Source organism: Ylistrum balloti, unplaced genomic scaffold, assembly GCF_031769215.1.
Source record: "Ylistrum balloti isolate Yb309-2 unplaced genomic scaffold, AGI_CSIRO_Ybal_v1 Utg370164, whole genome shotgun sequence".
Lineage (NCBI taxonomy): Eukaryota > Metazoa > Mollusca > Bivalvia > Pectinida > Pectinidae > Ylistrum > Ylistrum balloti.
Window position 1 is genome coordinate 58,658 of NW_026782158.1, and position 14,229 is coordinate 72,886.

At 36.1% G+C, this 14,229-nt stretch overlaps 2 protein-coding genes across 2 annotated transcripts; both read left to right on the forward strand.

The window, feature by feature from the left end:
* Positions 1-1,929: 1,929 nt before the first annotated feature.
* Positions 1,930-2,696, forward strand: LOC132551002 (uncharacterized). Its single transcript, XM_060215105.1, has one exon. The coding sequence runs from the start codon at positions 1,947-1,949 to the stop codon at positions 2,694-2,696; it is 750 nt and encodes a 249-aa protein (XP_060071088.1). The 5' UTR covers positions 1,930-1,946.
* Positions 2,697-5,649: 2,953 nt separating this feature from the next.
* LOC132551011 (uncharacterized) lies at positions 5,650-11,425 on the forward strand. The gene is made up of 3 exons (XM_060215113.1): positions 5,650-6,388; positions 7,964-8,051; positions 10,567-11,425. The coding sequence occupies exons 1-3, from the start codon at positions 5,735-5,737 to the stop codon at positions 10,965-10,967; spliced, it is 1,143 nt and encodes a 380-aa protein (XP_060071096.1). The 5' UTR covers positions 5,650-5,734; the 3' UTR covers positions 10,968-11,425.
* The last annotated feature ends 2,804 nt before the right edge of the window (positions 11,426-14,229 follow it).

The following is a 14,229-nucleotide window of genomic DNA, read 5'->3' on the forward strand; positions in this document are numbered from 1 at the left end:
TAGACAGCAGGTTATTAATAAACTTCATATCTTTGTGACTGAAAATTAATTTGATTTTGTGTAGTACCAAGTATGAATTAATTTTCATTGAATACTTATTATTTAACGATGGAGAAAACAATCAAGATAAAACACGGAGAGACAAAATCAATGAAGGGAAGAATATTATAATTAAGTCGTTATATTTTTATATATCATTAACGCAAGTACAGTTAAACAGCGAAAATTTACGTGACAAGCAAACAATAGCTGACAATACACCTGTAGCATTTCATTTCTATTCGTGTTTTTTCTGCGACGTGACATGGTTTCAAATTCAGTCCTCAAGCAGCATGTTGTAGGCGGTTAATGTAATTGGTAGCTTGAATGTCTTTCAATTCTCTGAGGAATATGAAAATGCTTGGATGTGCATGTGGGATCTTTTTCTTGAGTTTGCTATGCCATCCTTCCAAGTTGTTTGTGGTCCTGTGTCCATCGTTGTTGAAGTGGTTCCAAACTTGTCGGCCTCCTTCTATCCATTGGGTGGTGACGTAGTCAGTGATTGTATCTACGTAGGTCGACGTCTTGGCTGTATCCCCGAACGCATACATTTTAAAAACATGTCTTGGGTGATATGTTTACACAGTGATTATAGTCTGTTTCCTTGTGTAGGTAGTTATATTTACCTGTACAAGTTACCTGTATTTACCTGTGAGTGTACAGGCATCCTGATTTTAGGGTGGGAAATTACAGATGAGGACATATAGTGTATAATAGACTTATTTAAAGTAAAAAAAAAAGAAGAAATTACAAGTGTATGGATTATATATATAAACTTTAAACAAATTATTTAAGAAATGTTCAATTTACAAGATGAAGGATATAAATTGTGTACAATTTTGTGTTAATATTTTTTAATTTATGCACAATTATGCATGCATTCAATTTCATTTATTCAAATCACAATAACTGCTTGATATGATTATTTTGATTATTTTCTTTAAAAAGTGTTTGTATAGTAAATTTTATATTCAAATGATGTTTGCTAAATAAATTAATTGATCTAAAACTGTTCACCTCTCAAAGATCAATTAAAAAACTGATGAACTCAGTTAATAGGACCAAAGCTACAGATGACATGACACTTTGAGGTGAGTATCCAAGCTATTCATGCAGTTTATCTATATAAGCTAACACATTTTTCACATTGGTATAATTTACTTTGCTATCATTCAACAAATCTTCTAGTGTTTCAATTCCCAATCATGGCTAACGCTCAGTTAAATTTTAAGTTCATTAGAAATAGACTTGGGGGTAACAACTTATCATATAATGGTTACTTGTACAGAATTAGATCATCTCGAGGAGAAAGGTAAATACTGATGTAAAAGTTGTTTTGTAAAAAGAAATATTTTGTTAATTCTATCCTTGAAACAAAAACTCATAAATTGTATCAATGGACTTTTTTGCTCTTATGTATGCAATAAGGAAGAAATGATTAGAGATAAAAAGTAAATTGATGAATAAATAAATAAATGAAAATGATCATGAACTGCATCACTGACCGCTGCCAGAAAGAAATCAGACCAATCCCTACCATCTACAGTGAGGAACTCTGCAAACTGCGTGACAACGAATGGGATGAAGAGACAAGAACCGTTGTAGAGAAGATACCCACCTTTAACTCCAAGAAGTCACAGCTGTACAGAGCCAGACGCAAGCTTACACCAAAGCTACCAACCACTACCCAGGACATTGATCTCGAGGGAAGATGGACGGAAACCAACACTGGAGAGCGCTTCCTACACATTGACGATGGTGACCAGAACAGAATCCTTGTCTTCGCCACATCATAGGACTTGGCTGAGCTCGCCACCGCCGACCGCATCTACTGTGATGGTACTTTCTATACGTGTCCCAACATCTTTCATCAGATCTACACGATACACATTGAGATAGATGGATCCATGTACCCAGTTGTCTACTCTCTTCTACCCGGGAAAAGTCAGCACATCTACACAAGATTCTTCACACTACTCAAGACATTCATGGCAGACAACCACCTACCCATGTCGCCCGACACAGTATTCGTTGACTTTGAGACAGCTGTCCACAACGCAATCCGCACCGTCTTCCCAGGGACCGATATCAAGGGCTGCTTCTTCCACTACACCCAATGCGTCTGGAGAAAGGCACTGATGACTGGACTACAGCTTCCATACCGGGACAACGAAGACATCAGGAGACTGGTTCGCCGTGCAGCAGTCCTACCTCTGGTACCTGAGCAGCAAGTTGAGGATGTCTGGTTTCACGCACTACAGGACATTGAGTACGCCGACCTACCAGCTAACGTGACACCATTCACGGACTATGTTGTTGACCAATGGGTGGATGGAGACCGACCAGTTTGGAACCACTACGACAACGATGGACCACGTACCACCAACCACCTAGAAGCCTGGCACGGGAAGCTGAAGAAGATTGTGCAACACGCCCATCCAAACATCTTCGAGATCATCCAGACATTCAAAGACATTCAGGCTACCAACGAAATTGCAAGACTCCAACGACGCGCCGGTGGAACCAGACGACCCCGACCCAAGAGGTACAGAAACATTGACACCCGCCTTGCTCTGCTGAAACAGAGACTGGAGAGCAACACCATAGACATCATTGCGTACGCTGATGCAGCATCTGAGCTTCTTCACTTGGGTTGAAATGTCTTGCCTAGACTTGCTCTGAGCAAAACGAATGACTTTGTACGTTGTGTCATTGTTGCAGATATTTATGTCAGTGCTATATATTCATCATTGAATTAGTGTTATCACTTATCAGTCTTTAGTGTCTCGTATATGCCGTTAGTGCTGTAACATCAATCAGTTTCTAATAGTGTGACATATAAGTGCAGTGTATTTATTAGTATTCATAGTCATGTTGCATATATTTGTCATTTCCTGGTGCTGTATATTTATAAGTTTTTGTAGTAGTGCTGCATATATTTATCATTTCCTAGTGCTGTATATATGTCTTTAGTTATGTGCTGATATGTTGTACATTGATCTTTCTTTAGATCAAAATATTGTACCTTATAGATTTGATTTGAATTTAAAGTTAATTGTAATATTATGATAGAATATATTCATACATGTTGAACTTGATATTTTAGTTGAAGTTACATGTTATTTAAAGGTAATTGTGCTATTATGATAGAATATATTCATAAATATTGGCATCTTTGTGTTCTTTCTTTATATTAAATGTATTTTAAATTTAATCAATTGTAATATTATCATAAGAAAAGTTAATAAATATTGAACTTCATATTGATATCTTAGTTTTCTTTCTGCAAGTTATCACAGGTTAATACAGGTAACACAGGTAGATCCACAGGTAAAATATCTCAGGTAAATATAATACATGTATGATATAGACTATAATTACCCTCCCTTTGATGTTTCTACCTATTGTTCTAGACATGTATGCGTTCAGGGAACACACCGACGTCTTCAAGGTCCTCCAAGGCGTTGAACCAGCAGTCCTCGATGTGATGTGGTGGTAGTGGAAGAACAGCGACTCAGCGAATATTTTAACAAAATCATTTCTTTCTAATATCCTATTTAAATTATTTTATTTAATTCATATTAATTATTCATACATGCATATATATTAGTTAACGTTATAATAAGATTTGTATTTGTTTTGTTTTGTTTTTTTTTTTTTTTTTGACAAATTTTTTACCTGTTAAAACAACACACACCGGTACCTTAAATGTTATAACAACACACTGCCCTATTTGGGTACATAATGTTTTTGGGACAAACAGGACAGATTTTTTCAGTTTTGGGACAAACAGGATTAAACCCTACTGTGTACCTTGTAAAGAGAAAAAATGAAGTAAAACAAGCAAATTCATCAATTTATATCCCCCGCTTTCCAAACATGTTGTAAGTAAATGAACCGATCAATGAAATCAAAAGATATCTCATTAGTATGTATAATTATTAACAGATGGCACTGATAGTCAAACTCAGTCTTAATGACCCTTAATGTATCTGCTGACCAAGTTTCACCCAAATTGGATGGTATTTGGGAAAGTTAGAACACGGAAACGAAAGTGTGACAGACAGACGGACGGACGAACCCAAATTAATATTCCCAGTTTCGGTGAAAGCGGGGGATAATAAAGTTTACATTAATTATGAGCATTAGAAATCCATTATAGTTTATGTACGTGTATGCCAGAGCTCACGATAAATCTGGATTGTTATTAATATCTAAAACAAGGTTAAATTATACTAACTTAAAGTTTTCAAAACTTTTCTAGCTGTGTTAAATAAGTTAAAGGAAATCCTTTGAAACAGATAGAAGGTATGTTTTGACGTGTGTCGCTACTTTTAACCTAATATTCATTGTGTTAATAAATACAGACAATTGGCGGCCATTAATACCACATGTTTATTTATTGGAAATAAAAACAAAATAATTAGTCCCTTCAATTCCATAAATCTTTGAAACACATGAACAGGCAACAATCACACACAATTCATTTCAATGTGTGTTGATAGCTACCAGCCAATGGTGACAAATTGTCTCCATGCTCAGTATTATTACCCGCAGGTTCATTACCTACAAAATCATTAGGTGCTTTTCTCTTTGTTTCCAGTACTTGTGTCTCTGAAAAAAACCCAATTTATAGTCTTTCTTCGTATTGTTTAGTGCTAAATCATCAAATATAATAATTTGTTGTGTTGATATACAATTTTGTACCGATTAGTCAAATCTAATAATTCTCTTTTTTTTTGTGGTGAAATTTCATATATCTATTATCTTAGATAAAAACACCTTTCAATATCAACATTCATCAAATATGAAGAAATGTATTTTGTGAAACACAGGTAAATCTCAGGTAAAAATACAGGTGTAATTCATATCATTTTTTTTCTATACAAGAATTATGTACATCATAAGGATAGTGAAACTATTAATGAACTGTATTTCTTAATTATAATTGCCAATTATGTTTTTCAATTGATGTATATCTAGTATGCACAAGTAATGTTATTGTTAACAATTGTATATGCGTTGATATGTAAATGACTATTATTCTGTTAGTAAAATCTTCAGCTTGGAGGAAATAAAGAGAATAATGATACATACATTGTATGTTTCAGATATTTGATGGATAACTGGAAAAGTCTGTACATTGAGGCTATTCTTTTCGTTGGAAATTTGCTCAAGCATATCTTACAAGTGTTATTTTCGCCTATATGCTACATGGATGACGTACTCGTTAATACTTCTCGTGGAAGAGTATCGTCCTTCTATTAATCCACTAGCAGTTATAAATCAGTTATGAAGTGTAAATTTTCGTATAAATGATTTTATTTTCATCTTTTCTGATATCTGCTTTATGACTTTGTCACAAGCACGCCCTTCACTAATCATGTGATGTGTAATCTTTAATGAAATTCTATTGGGTGATAATTTTAATAAAATCTAATGATTACCCATAGTGGGCCTCTGATCTCAGCTGTCAAATTGGGAAACCCCGACCGGAACAAGAATGACGTCACTCATCCCATCTCTGTCTTTTCACGATAGGTCTCTCAGGCCTGGGAAGACATCGCCAGTTGTTTTACCGTTTAGAAACAAGGAAGAAGTGCGTTATATAACTGGGTTCGCGATTGTCGATGTTACGTTTAGATCTGTGTCATATCTGATACTGGTCGTGTCGGTGTGGTGAATACTTGAGTGTATGGAGAGGACATGTGCTACCGGTGTATATACCTGTGAAAGAGTTGATGCATTTCTCTCTAAATCTGTAAGTTATTTACAATCAGACTCTACAACAATGCCTACTCCGAGCTGGCCGAATCCAGATGCCATTGGACCTCATGGATTTTCATTCCCATCGTCTTTTCAGGACAGTTTTCACAAACCAGTCCGGATTGATGAGGTTGAAGAGAATCCTCAGACGAATGAAACCAGCGTTGAAAATCGACTAGACAGATTGCGTAAAGGGTCCGCACTGACGATCAACATTCCACAGTCAAGTGGTTATGACATTTATGAAGAAAATTCAAAATACTTTAAAAAGGATTCGTTTGAAATGGACATAGATGACCAACAGAACCGGGATAATAATTTGCAGGAACGTAAACAGTTCTTGGATACTCCCGATGGAAATGACGAAAAAAATCGACGAAAAAAAAGGAAGAAAAATAAATGGTGTAGGTCAAAATGTTTAAAAATAACATTAGCTCTTATCGGAGGAGTTGTTTTACTGTTTTGTGTGATATTTGCAGCCTTTTATTTTGCAACACGAGCCGCAACTTCTAATACCGCAGGAAGTGTTGATATTACGACGAACTCTGATCCAGTGGAGATCGTTACAACACGAAAACCCCAAGTAAGTTTTGTCATTTTGTTTTTGAATGAGTTACATTTTTAAGGAAATCTGCTGTGGAAAGTTTTTTGGACAAAATTAGAAAAACCCCAACTTCTGAATATTGCAAGTAAATGGGTGTTTGTCTTCGATATTTTATTAATTACATATATATCACTGTTACATTGCGGCTTGTAGAGCGAAACATTGTACATGCATCTTGTGATAAATTACATAGCAGCAGGCTGTTAAGTTTGTAGTCGATACACAAGGTATGTGGTCGGGGTCTCGCATGATTTATAATAGACTGTAAAATGATAGCATTGTCAACTTGACGCAGCGTGTTTCTCCCACAAAATCAATTAAAAAAACAGCCATTTCAATGGATTGATGAAATAATCCGTAAGTACTCCGTAGATCAAGTTGATACAGAATGAGAATTATTTTGATTTTAAATTAACAGTTAAATAGATTCAATTATTAACACGTATAATTGTCTGGAGCATTATGGTCAGTGTAGAAAATTAACACGGCCGCATGGCCGAATTCTGTTGGGATGTAAACATTTGCTGGTTTTTCTATATTTAAAACACCTGCTTTACGAACCGTGGTGTACAAGTAGAATCAGAAAATATCGGTTTCTTTAGATAGTCATAGTTAATAATGAGATTTGATCATGAAAACCTTCAGTGGGCCCCTACTCGAAGCGTGAACTTCCATCAATAAAACATGTGCCGTTATCAGGAGAAGTGTACGGATGTAGTACAAGTGGGACACAAATCTCATTTTAAAACAAAGTAGGTCCTGATATATGCCCGTCTCTCAATATTTGGCTAAAATTTCGGACAGTAAACTGACCACTGGGGTCCGAAACTACAAGGATTAAATGTAAAATTGAGACATGAAGTAGTCTGACCTATTTCGGAAATAAGGAGACGGACCATCTGGTGATTTGTACTTTGTAGGAAATGAAGAAACTGCCTTTGTGCCATTGAATTCTTCATAACAGATTCTAAGTCGAACTTGTCGATTTCCATCACAATTTGTGCCGGATAGTTGAACCGTTCGTATAGTGCCAGGGAATTCCATTCATAAATCGCCCACTCCTTCAGCTTGAGGATTGGCCGAGTGCCAAATGTCCCATGTCAAGCATGGTGGTTTTTCACCGTTGAGCTTTATGAAAAATACCTGTAATTTCACGGTGATTTCTCTGAATTACTTTAATACCACCCACTCTCTATGAAGTAGAAAATCTGTTAAAATCTTAGCAAATCTATTTGTTTTGATCGGGTTCGATACGTAAGGAACATATCTCGACCCCCTCCCCCGAGATACGAGGGATTGTCGCATGCAGTAGGTAGTTAATGATTTACATTATAATCATTTTCGGATCAATTTTAATATTTTTACATGGAATGAGGTCGGCAAAACGACGTTTGACCTACTTAATGCAGAATGTATCCGGGTTTTTCCATTACTCAGAACGACTACCGAACCGCGACTGTCCCAAGTTGCGACAGAGGCCCGATAAGGGGATGCTAAAAGTTTAAACAGATATTTATGAACAGTTTTACTTTATTTTGACTTTCTTTTTACCAGATTATATCCAACGTGACGCCCTCAAGTGACCCCTCCATTCCAGTTGTGGCAATTAAAATGGTTGTAGACGAAGATTATGTCGAAAACGGTATATGTAGGATTCTTATTTTTTTTCCAACTTTTTGAAAAAAAAAGTTTTAAATCCTGACAAAGGTTTTGATGCAATTAAAATCAACAATATTCCTTTTTCACCGAAATTAGATAGACATTGACCATCTAATGCAGAGACACAGACACTACACGGAACACTCTAATATGAATGAACCCAAAAACACCAGCAGGAATTGAACATCAAAGACATAACCTAAACATCACAAACAGGCATTGAACAACAACGACATAACCTAAACATCACCAACAGGCATTGAACAACAACGACATAACCTAAACATCACCAACAGGCATTGAACAACAACGACATAACCTAAACATCACCAACAGGCATTGAACAACAACGACATAACCTAAACATCACCAACAGGCATTGAACAACAACATTACCTAAACAACACCACCAGACATTAAACATCAAAGACAACCTAAACATCACCAACAGACATTGCACAACAAAGACAAAACCTAAACATCACCAACATACATTGAACAACAAAGATAAAACCTAAACATCACCAACAGGCACTGAACAACAAAACCTAAACATCACAAACAGGCATTGAACAACAAAGACATAACCTAAATATCACCAACAGGCATTGAACAACAAAGACAAAACCTAAACATCACCAGCAGGCATTGAAGAACAACATTACCTAAACATCATCACCAGGCATTGAACAACAAAGACAAAACCTAAACATCACCAACATACATTGAACAACAAAGATAAAACCTAAACATCACCAACTGACATTGAACAACAAAACCTAAACATCACAAACAGACATTGAACAACAAAGACATAACCTAAACATCACCAACAGGCATTGAACAACAAAGACAGAACTTAAACAACACCAACAGGCATTGAAGAACGACATTACCTAAACAACACCACCAGACGTTTAACATCAAAGACAACCTAAACATCACCAACAGGCATTGAACAACAAAGACAAAACCTAAACATCACCAACAGGCATTGAACAACAAAGACAAAACCTAAACATCACCAACATACATTGAACAACAAAGATAAAACCTAAACATCACAAACAGACATTGAACAACAAAGACAAAACCTAAACATCACCAACAGGCATTGAAGAACAACATTACCTAAACATCATCACCAGGCATTGAACAACAAAGACAAAACCTAAACATCACCAACAGGCATTGAACAACAAAACCTAAACATCACCAACAGGCATTGAACAACAAAGACAAAACCTAAACATCACAAACAGACATTGAACAACAAAGACATAACCTAAACATCACCAACAGGCATTGAACAACAAAACCTAAACATCACCAGCAGGCATTGAAGAACAACATTACCTAAACATCATCACCAGGCATTGAACAACAAAGACAAAACCTAAACATCACCAACAGGCATTGAACAACAAAACCTAAACATCACCAACAGGCATTGAACAACAAAACCTAAACATCACCAGCAGGCATTGAAGAACAACATTACCTAAACATCACCAACAGGCATTGAACAACAAAGATAAAACCTAAACATCACCAACTGACATTGAACAACAAAACCTAAACATCACAAACAGGCATTGAACAACAAAGACAAAACCTAAACATCACCAGCAGGCATTGAAGAAAAACATTACCTAAACATCATCACCAGGCATTGAACAACAAAGACAAAACCTAAACATCACCAACTGGCATTGAACAACAAAGACAAAACCTGAACATCACCAACTGACATTGAACAACAAAACCTAAACATCATCACCAGGCATTGAACAACAAAGACAAAACCTAAACATCACCAACTGACATTGAACAACAAAACCTAAACATCACAAACAGGCATTGAACAACAAAGACAAAACCTAAACATCACCAGCAGGCATTGAAGAAAAACATTACCTAAACATCATCACCAGGCATTGAACAACAAAGACAAAACCTAAACATCACCAACTGGCATTGAACAACAAAGACAAAACCTGAACATCACCAACTGACATTGAACAACAAAACCTAAACATCATCACCAGGCATTGACCAACAAAGACAAAACCTAAACATCACCAACAGGCATTGACCAACAACGACATAACATAAACATCACCAACAGGCATTGAACAACAACGACATCAACTAAACATCACCAACAGGCATTGAACAACAAAGACAAAACCTAAACAACACCAACAGACATTGAACAACAAAACCTAAACATCACAAACAGACATTGCACAGCAAAGACATAACCTAAACATCACAAACAGGCATTGAACAACAAAGACATAACCTAAACATCACCAACAGGCATTGAACAACAAAGACAAAACCTAAACATCACCAACAGGCACTGAACACCAAAAACACAAATTAGCAAATCGTCTCTTGTCCATAACGTTGAAGCTTTAAAACGTCAATAAATAGGCTACTTTTCATGTCATTGACGTTGTCGTAAACTAATATTTTACACCTTTCTTTTTTAGGTAAAGGTCACTTGGTATTATGGAGGATTCCTCGAGGTAAACATATCAACGAAGGAATCACATACAACAATGGCTCCTTCAAGGTTCCAGTCGATGGCTATTACACCTTCACATCCACTCTGATGCTCGACACGCGTCATATCGATGACGACGTTCAGTCCGGAACAGAAATCCGTGTCCGGCATTGTGTACATATCAACCAGACCCAGGATCGTACTTGCACCGAAAATGGAATTCCAGTGGGAGCCATCCGAAGCGATATCGTGCAGGCCTCCTGGGTACACATACGGGCAGGACAGGAAGTGTACATTACAATCAGTCAAATCGGTTTTATTTCAGATACGAGCGACAGCAATACTTTCACAATGAGTTTAATTTCAAAGTCAAAGGAAACACGGTGAGCTAAGTTTGGAAAAAATCCGTTGAAAAATTGACTCGTATGAAATCGACATCCCAGTCGATGAGGTTGCCATGGTAACTGATTGTGTTCACCATGAGCCATGTTTGGCACCATCCCAGTAGACAGCGGCCATTTTGAATATGATGGCCATATGTCAGTTGAGTGCACGGCAGAAAACCTGATGTCACAGACTGTCAGCCACGATAATACCGGAAGTGAGTTTTGAATCGAATCTCCAATAGAGGTGTGACAAAATGTCTTCAAAGATGGCCTCTTGACTGTGATGACATAAATACTGGATTCTTGTCAATTCATTCCTTGTTCGCCGAATAACCAGTCAATTGGAACTTTTCGTGGTTTTAATTAGACCAGGAAAAGGTAATTTATGCACTGACTGGAAAGTGTGTCGGTAGGACAACAATTATATAAACGATAAATTTCAATTACAACCGATGACTGTGTCGCAAATTGAAAACTGTTTTGTTATATTTTTTTTTGTTTCTGTTTGTTTTTATGATTTCTGTAAACTTTGTGTTTTCTGGATAATTCTCGTTCCTAAGGTACAACTATCTCTTATTTCGATCCTTTTTTTGCTGTTAGTACGCTCTATATATCAGCGGTAGACCCAAGAATCCCATCAGTATTGGCAATGTACATACGCTTAGTATTATATATTGTCATATTTTATTCCAAAAAATCTAATTTTCGATCAAACAGATGCAGTCGTTATGTTTTAAATGTTTTAAAGTACTGCATCACGGTTTTGTTAGCTTACAACTGTAACTATTCACTGTCAAATGGTGTAATCACATCAATCAGATTTCGTTATAGCGCAGTTGGTCACAAGTATCTCCAAACCAATGTTCATATATGTAGTTAACTTCGAATTAAACCTACAGATGTATATTACCTGTGGATAATTGCTTTTCTCGAATATTTTGTCGCGGTCTCATCGACTTGGGCATAACCAGTTTCAGATAAAGGTATTGTTGGGTCGTGCATTGAGGACATTTGGCTCGTCTCACAAACCTAAACCTGGTGTTGAATGAATGTATCTGAACTCACTTAAAGAAATTAGGCGAAGAGGAATTTCTGTCGCCCTGTTTTTAAAGGTTTTTTAAATACAAGTAATCTGATGTGGATGGATACTCGACTTTAGAATATCCTGACACCAATATTTATCATTATAAAATAGAAATTACTGGTTCAATTCGACATTCGGTTGCACGGGCTTTCAAAATGACTTTTATCGGAGGGAACCGATTTGGAAGTCTTTAAAGGTATTGTAGAAAATGATATTCAATCAAATTTATTTTGTATATGTGTAGCGTAAGTGCTGATCGTGCCTGGCATCGCTTGGTAATTCGTTGAAGCTGGTTAGAGCTTGTTCTTCATTGTCCATCACATTTGTTTTTTCTATTTATAGTTTTTGACCTGTGAATAATTAATATTAAATTTTTTTCGCCATAGTCACAAGTTTTTATTTGTTTTCAGCAAGCTTCCTACTGTATCAGTGCTAAACTAAGATGAACGCATTGGCTGATAGAAAGATATTTTTAGAAAACTATTTCGTTATCTATGAATGTTAAAATATCACATCTATTAGTCATTGATGAAAAAAATGCCTAGCTGGTTTATGCAAAGCTTATCTCATTATTTCTGCTGTAGTTTTGTTAGTTTACATACACTTTTACATTAACTGCTGATAACCATAGACAAAGTAGGACAGAATTCCATTCATTAGTGACAGTCTGGTCGCGAGAACAACTGCATAGCCAGTACGTCTGAATCGTAAGTATTTAGAATATTTAGCGTTAGTGTACAGTATATATTAAGGCGGTGAAATGACTTCATAAAATTTAAATATGCGCAGTTGGTTTTCTTTTTTTAATTTGAGGATTCCGTCTAATTGCTCCCTTTTCCAACTCACTTTCTTTCCACCGAACACTGCTACATATACTCTATTTTGTAATGTTTCAAAATATGTTTATGTATGTTTGGTATTCAAGAATTCAATGGGCACAATCTCCTTACTTTGTGTAGGACCAGTTATTCTGACATTCACACTACTTTTTATATATCGGTCTGGATTTGAAAAAGTCGATAGTAAGTGGGAACAATTCGGGTTATGCTCTGTGATGGTCGACACCCCCCCCCCCCCCCCCACCCCTCTTTCACCACCTTTAAAAACCCGCCTTGTCCGTTTACTACCTTATGTCTTAACACAATCACTTCATGATAATCAAATTTAATTATTTGAAAATATTGGCATGGAACCTTTTTATGGATTTCTGACAATCTCTGATATTTTGATGAATTTGCTGATATTAGAAGTTTGATCTTCTGTGTCTCGTGATAAAAGTCCTTAATACCATTGTAACTTGATACAACTTCCCACACCCACGGTTCTATACCTCTGTACAAACTGAACGGACCGTGGAGTCTGAAGCTTGTGCCAAGTCCTTGTGTATAAATGATATCGATGCCATGAAATAATTATTTATCATGATAAAATATGAAATAATTTAGTAGTTATTTATTTATAAAAATCACTAAATTTGATAAAATATTTTCCCCCAATAGCGAAATTACGTAGATATGAATGTATTTTAGAATTTATTTCATGTGCGCCATGTACATTGTAGACATTTTATATAAACTTATATAAAGAAATATTAATGTGTCCAATATAGTTATGTACAACAGTTACGTTATTGTTCTATAAATAAAAATTGTTTGAAATAATTTGTTTTTCTTTTTATATATTTGCAAAGTTAACACATTGACAACATAAAACAATATTGACTGAACGAAATGTGGTGTTTTCTTGTTTACACCAATAATTCACCCGATACCACGGAAATCAAAATGGGAAGTTTGAAAAAAACTATACCACATATTTACTGACATCTTATCCCGAAAACCAACAACAATGACAGGACGTTTTTAGGTCATTACTGCCCCGGAAGTTGTAGACCATATGTCGTTATAGACAGCTTTATACAGATGGTCGTTTTAGACAAGTGGTATACAAAGGCAGGTTTGGTAGACAAGCAGCTGTAAATGTGTTGATGTCTGGTCGCTAGGACTGACGTACGAAGTGTACGAGACGGTGAAGAATCGACCAACGTTTACGGCTGTAGTATAATCCCATGTAAAGGAAGGTAAAAAATAGTGTGACAAGTGGTTCTACAGACAGGTAGTGATCATGAACACGTGACCGATTTAAAAATGAATTGTTGATTTATACCGGTGATAATTAC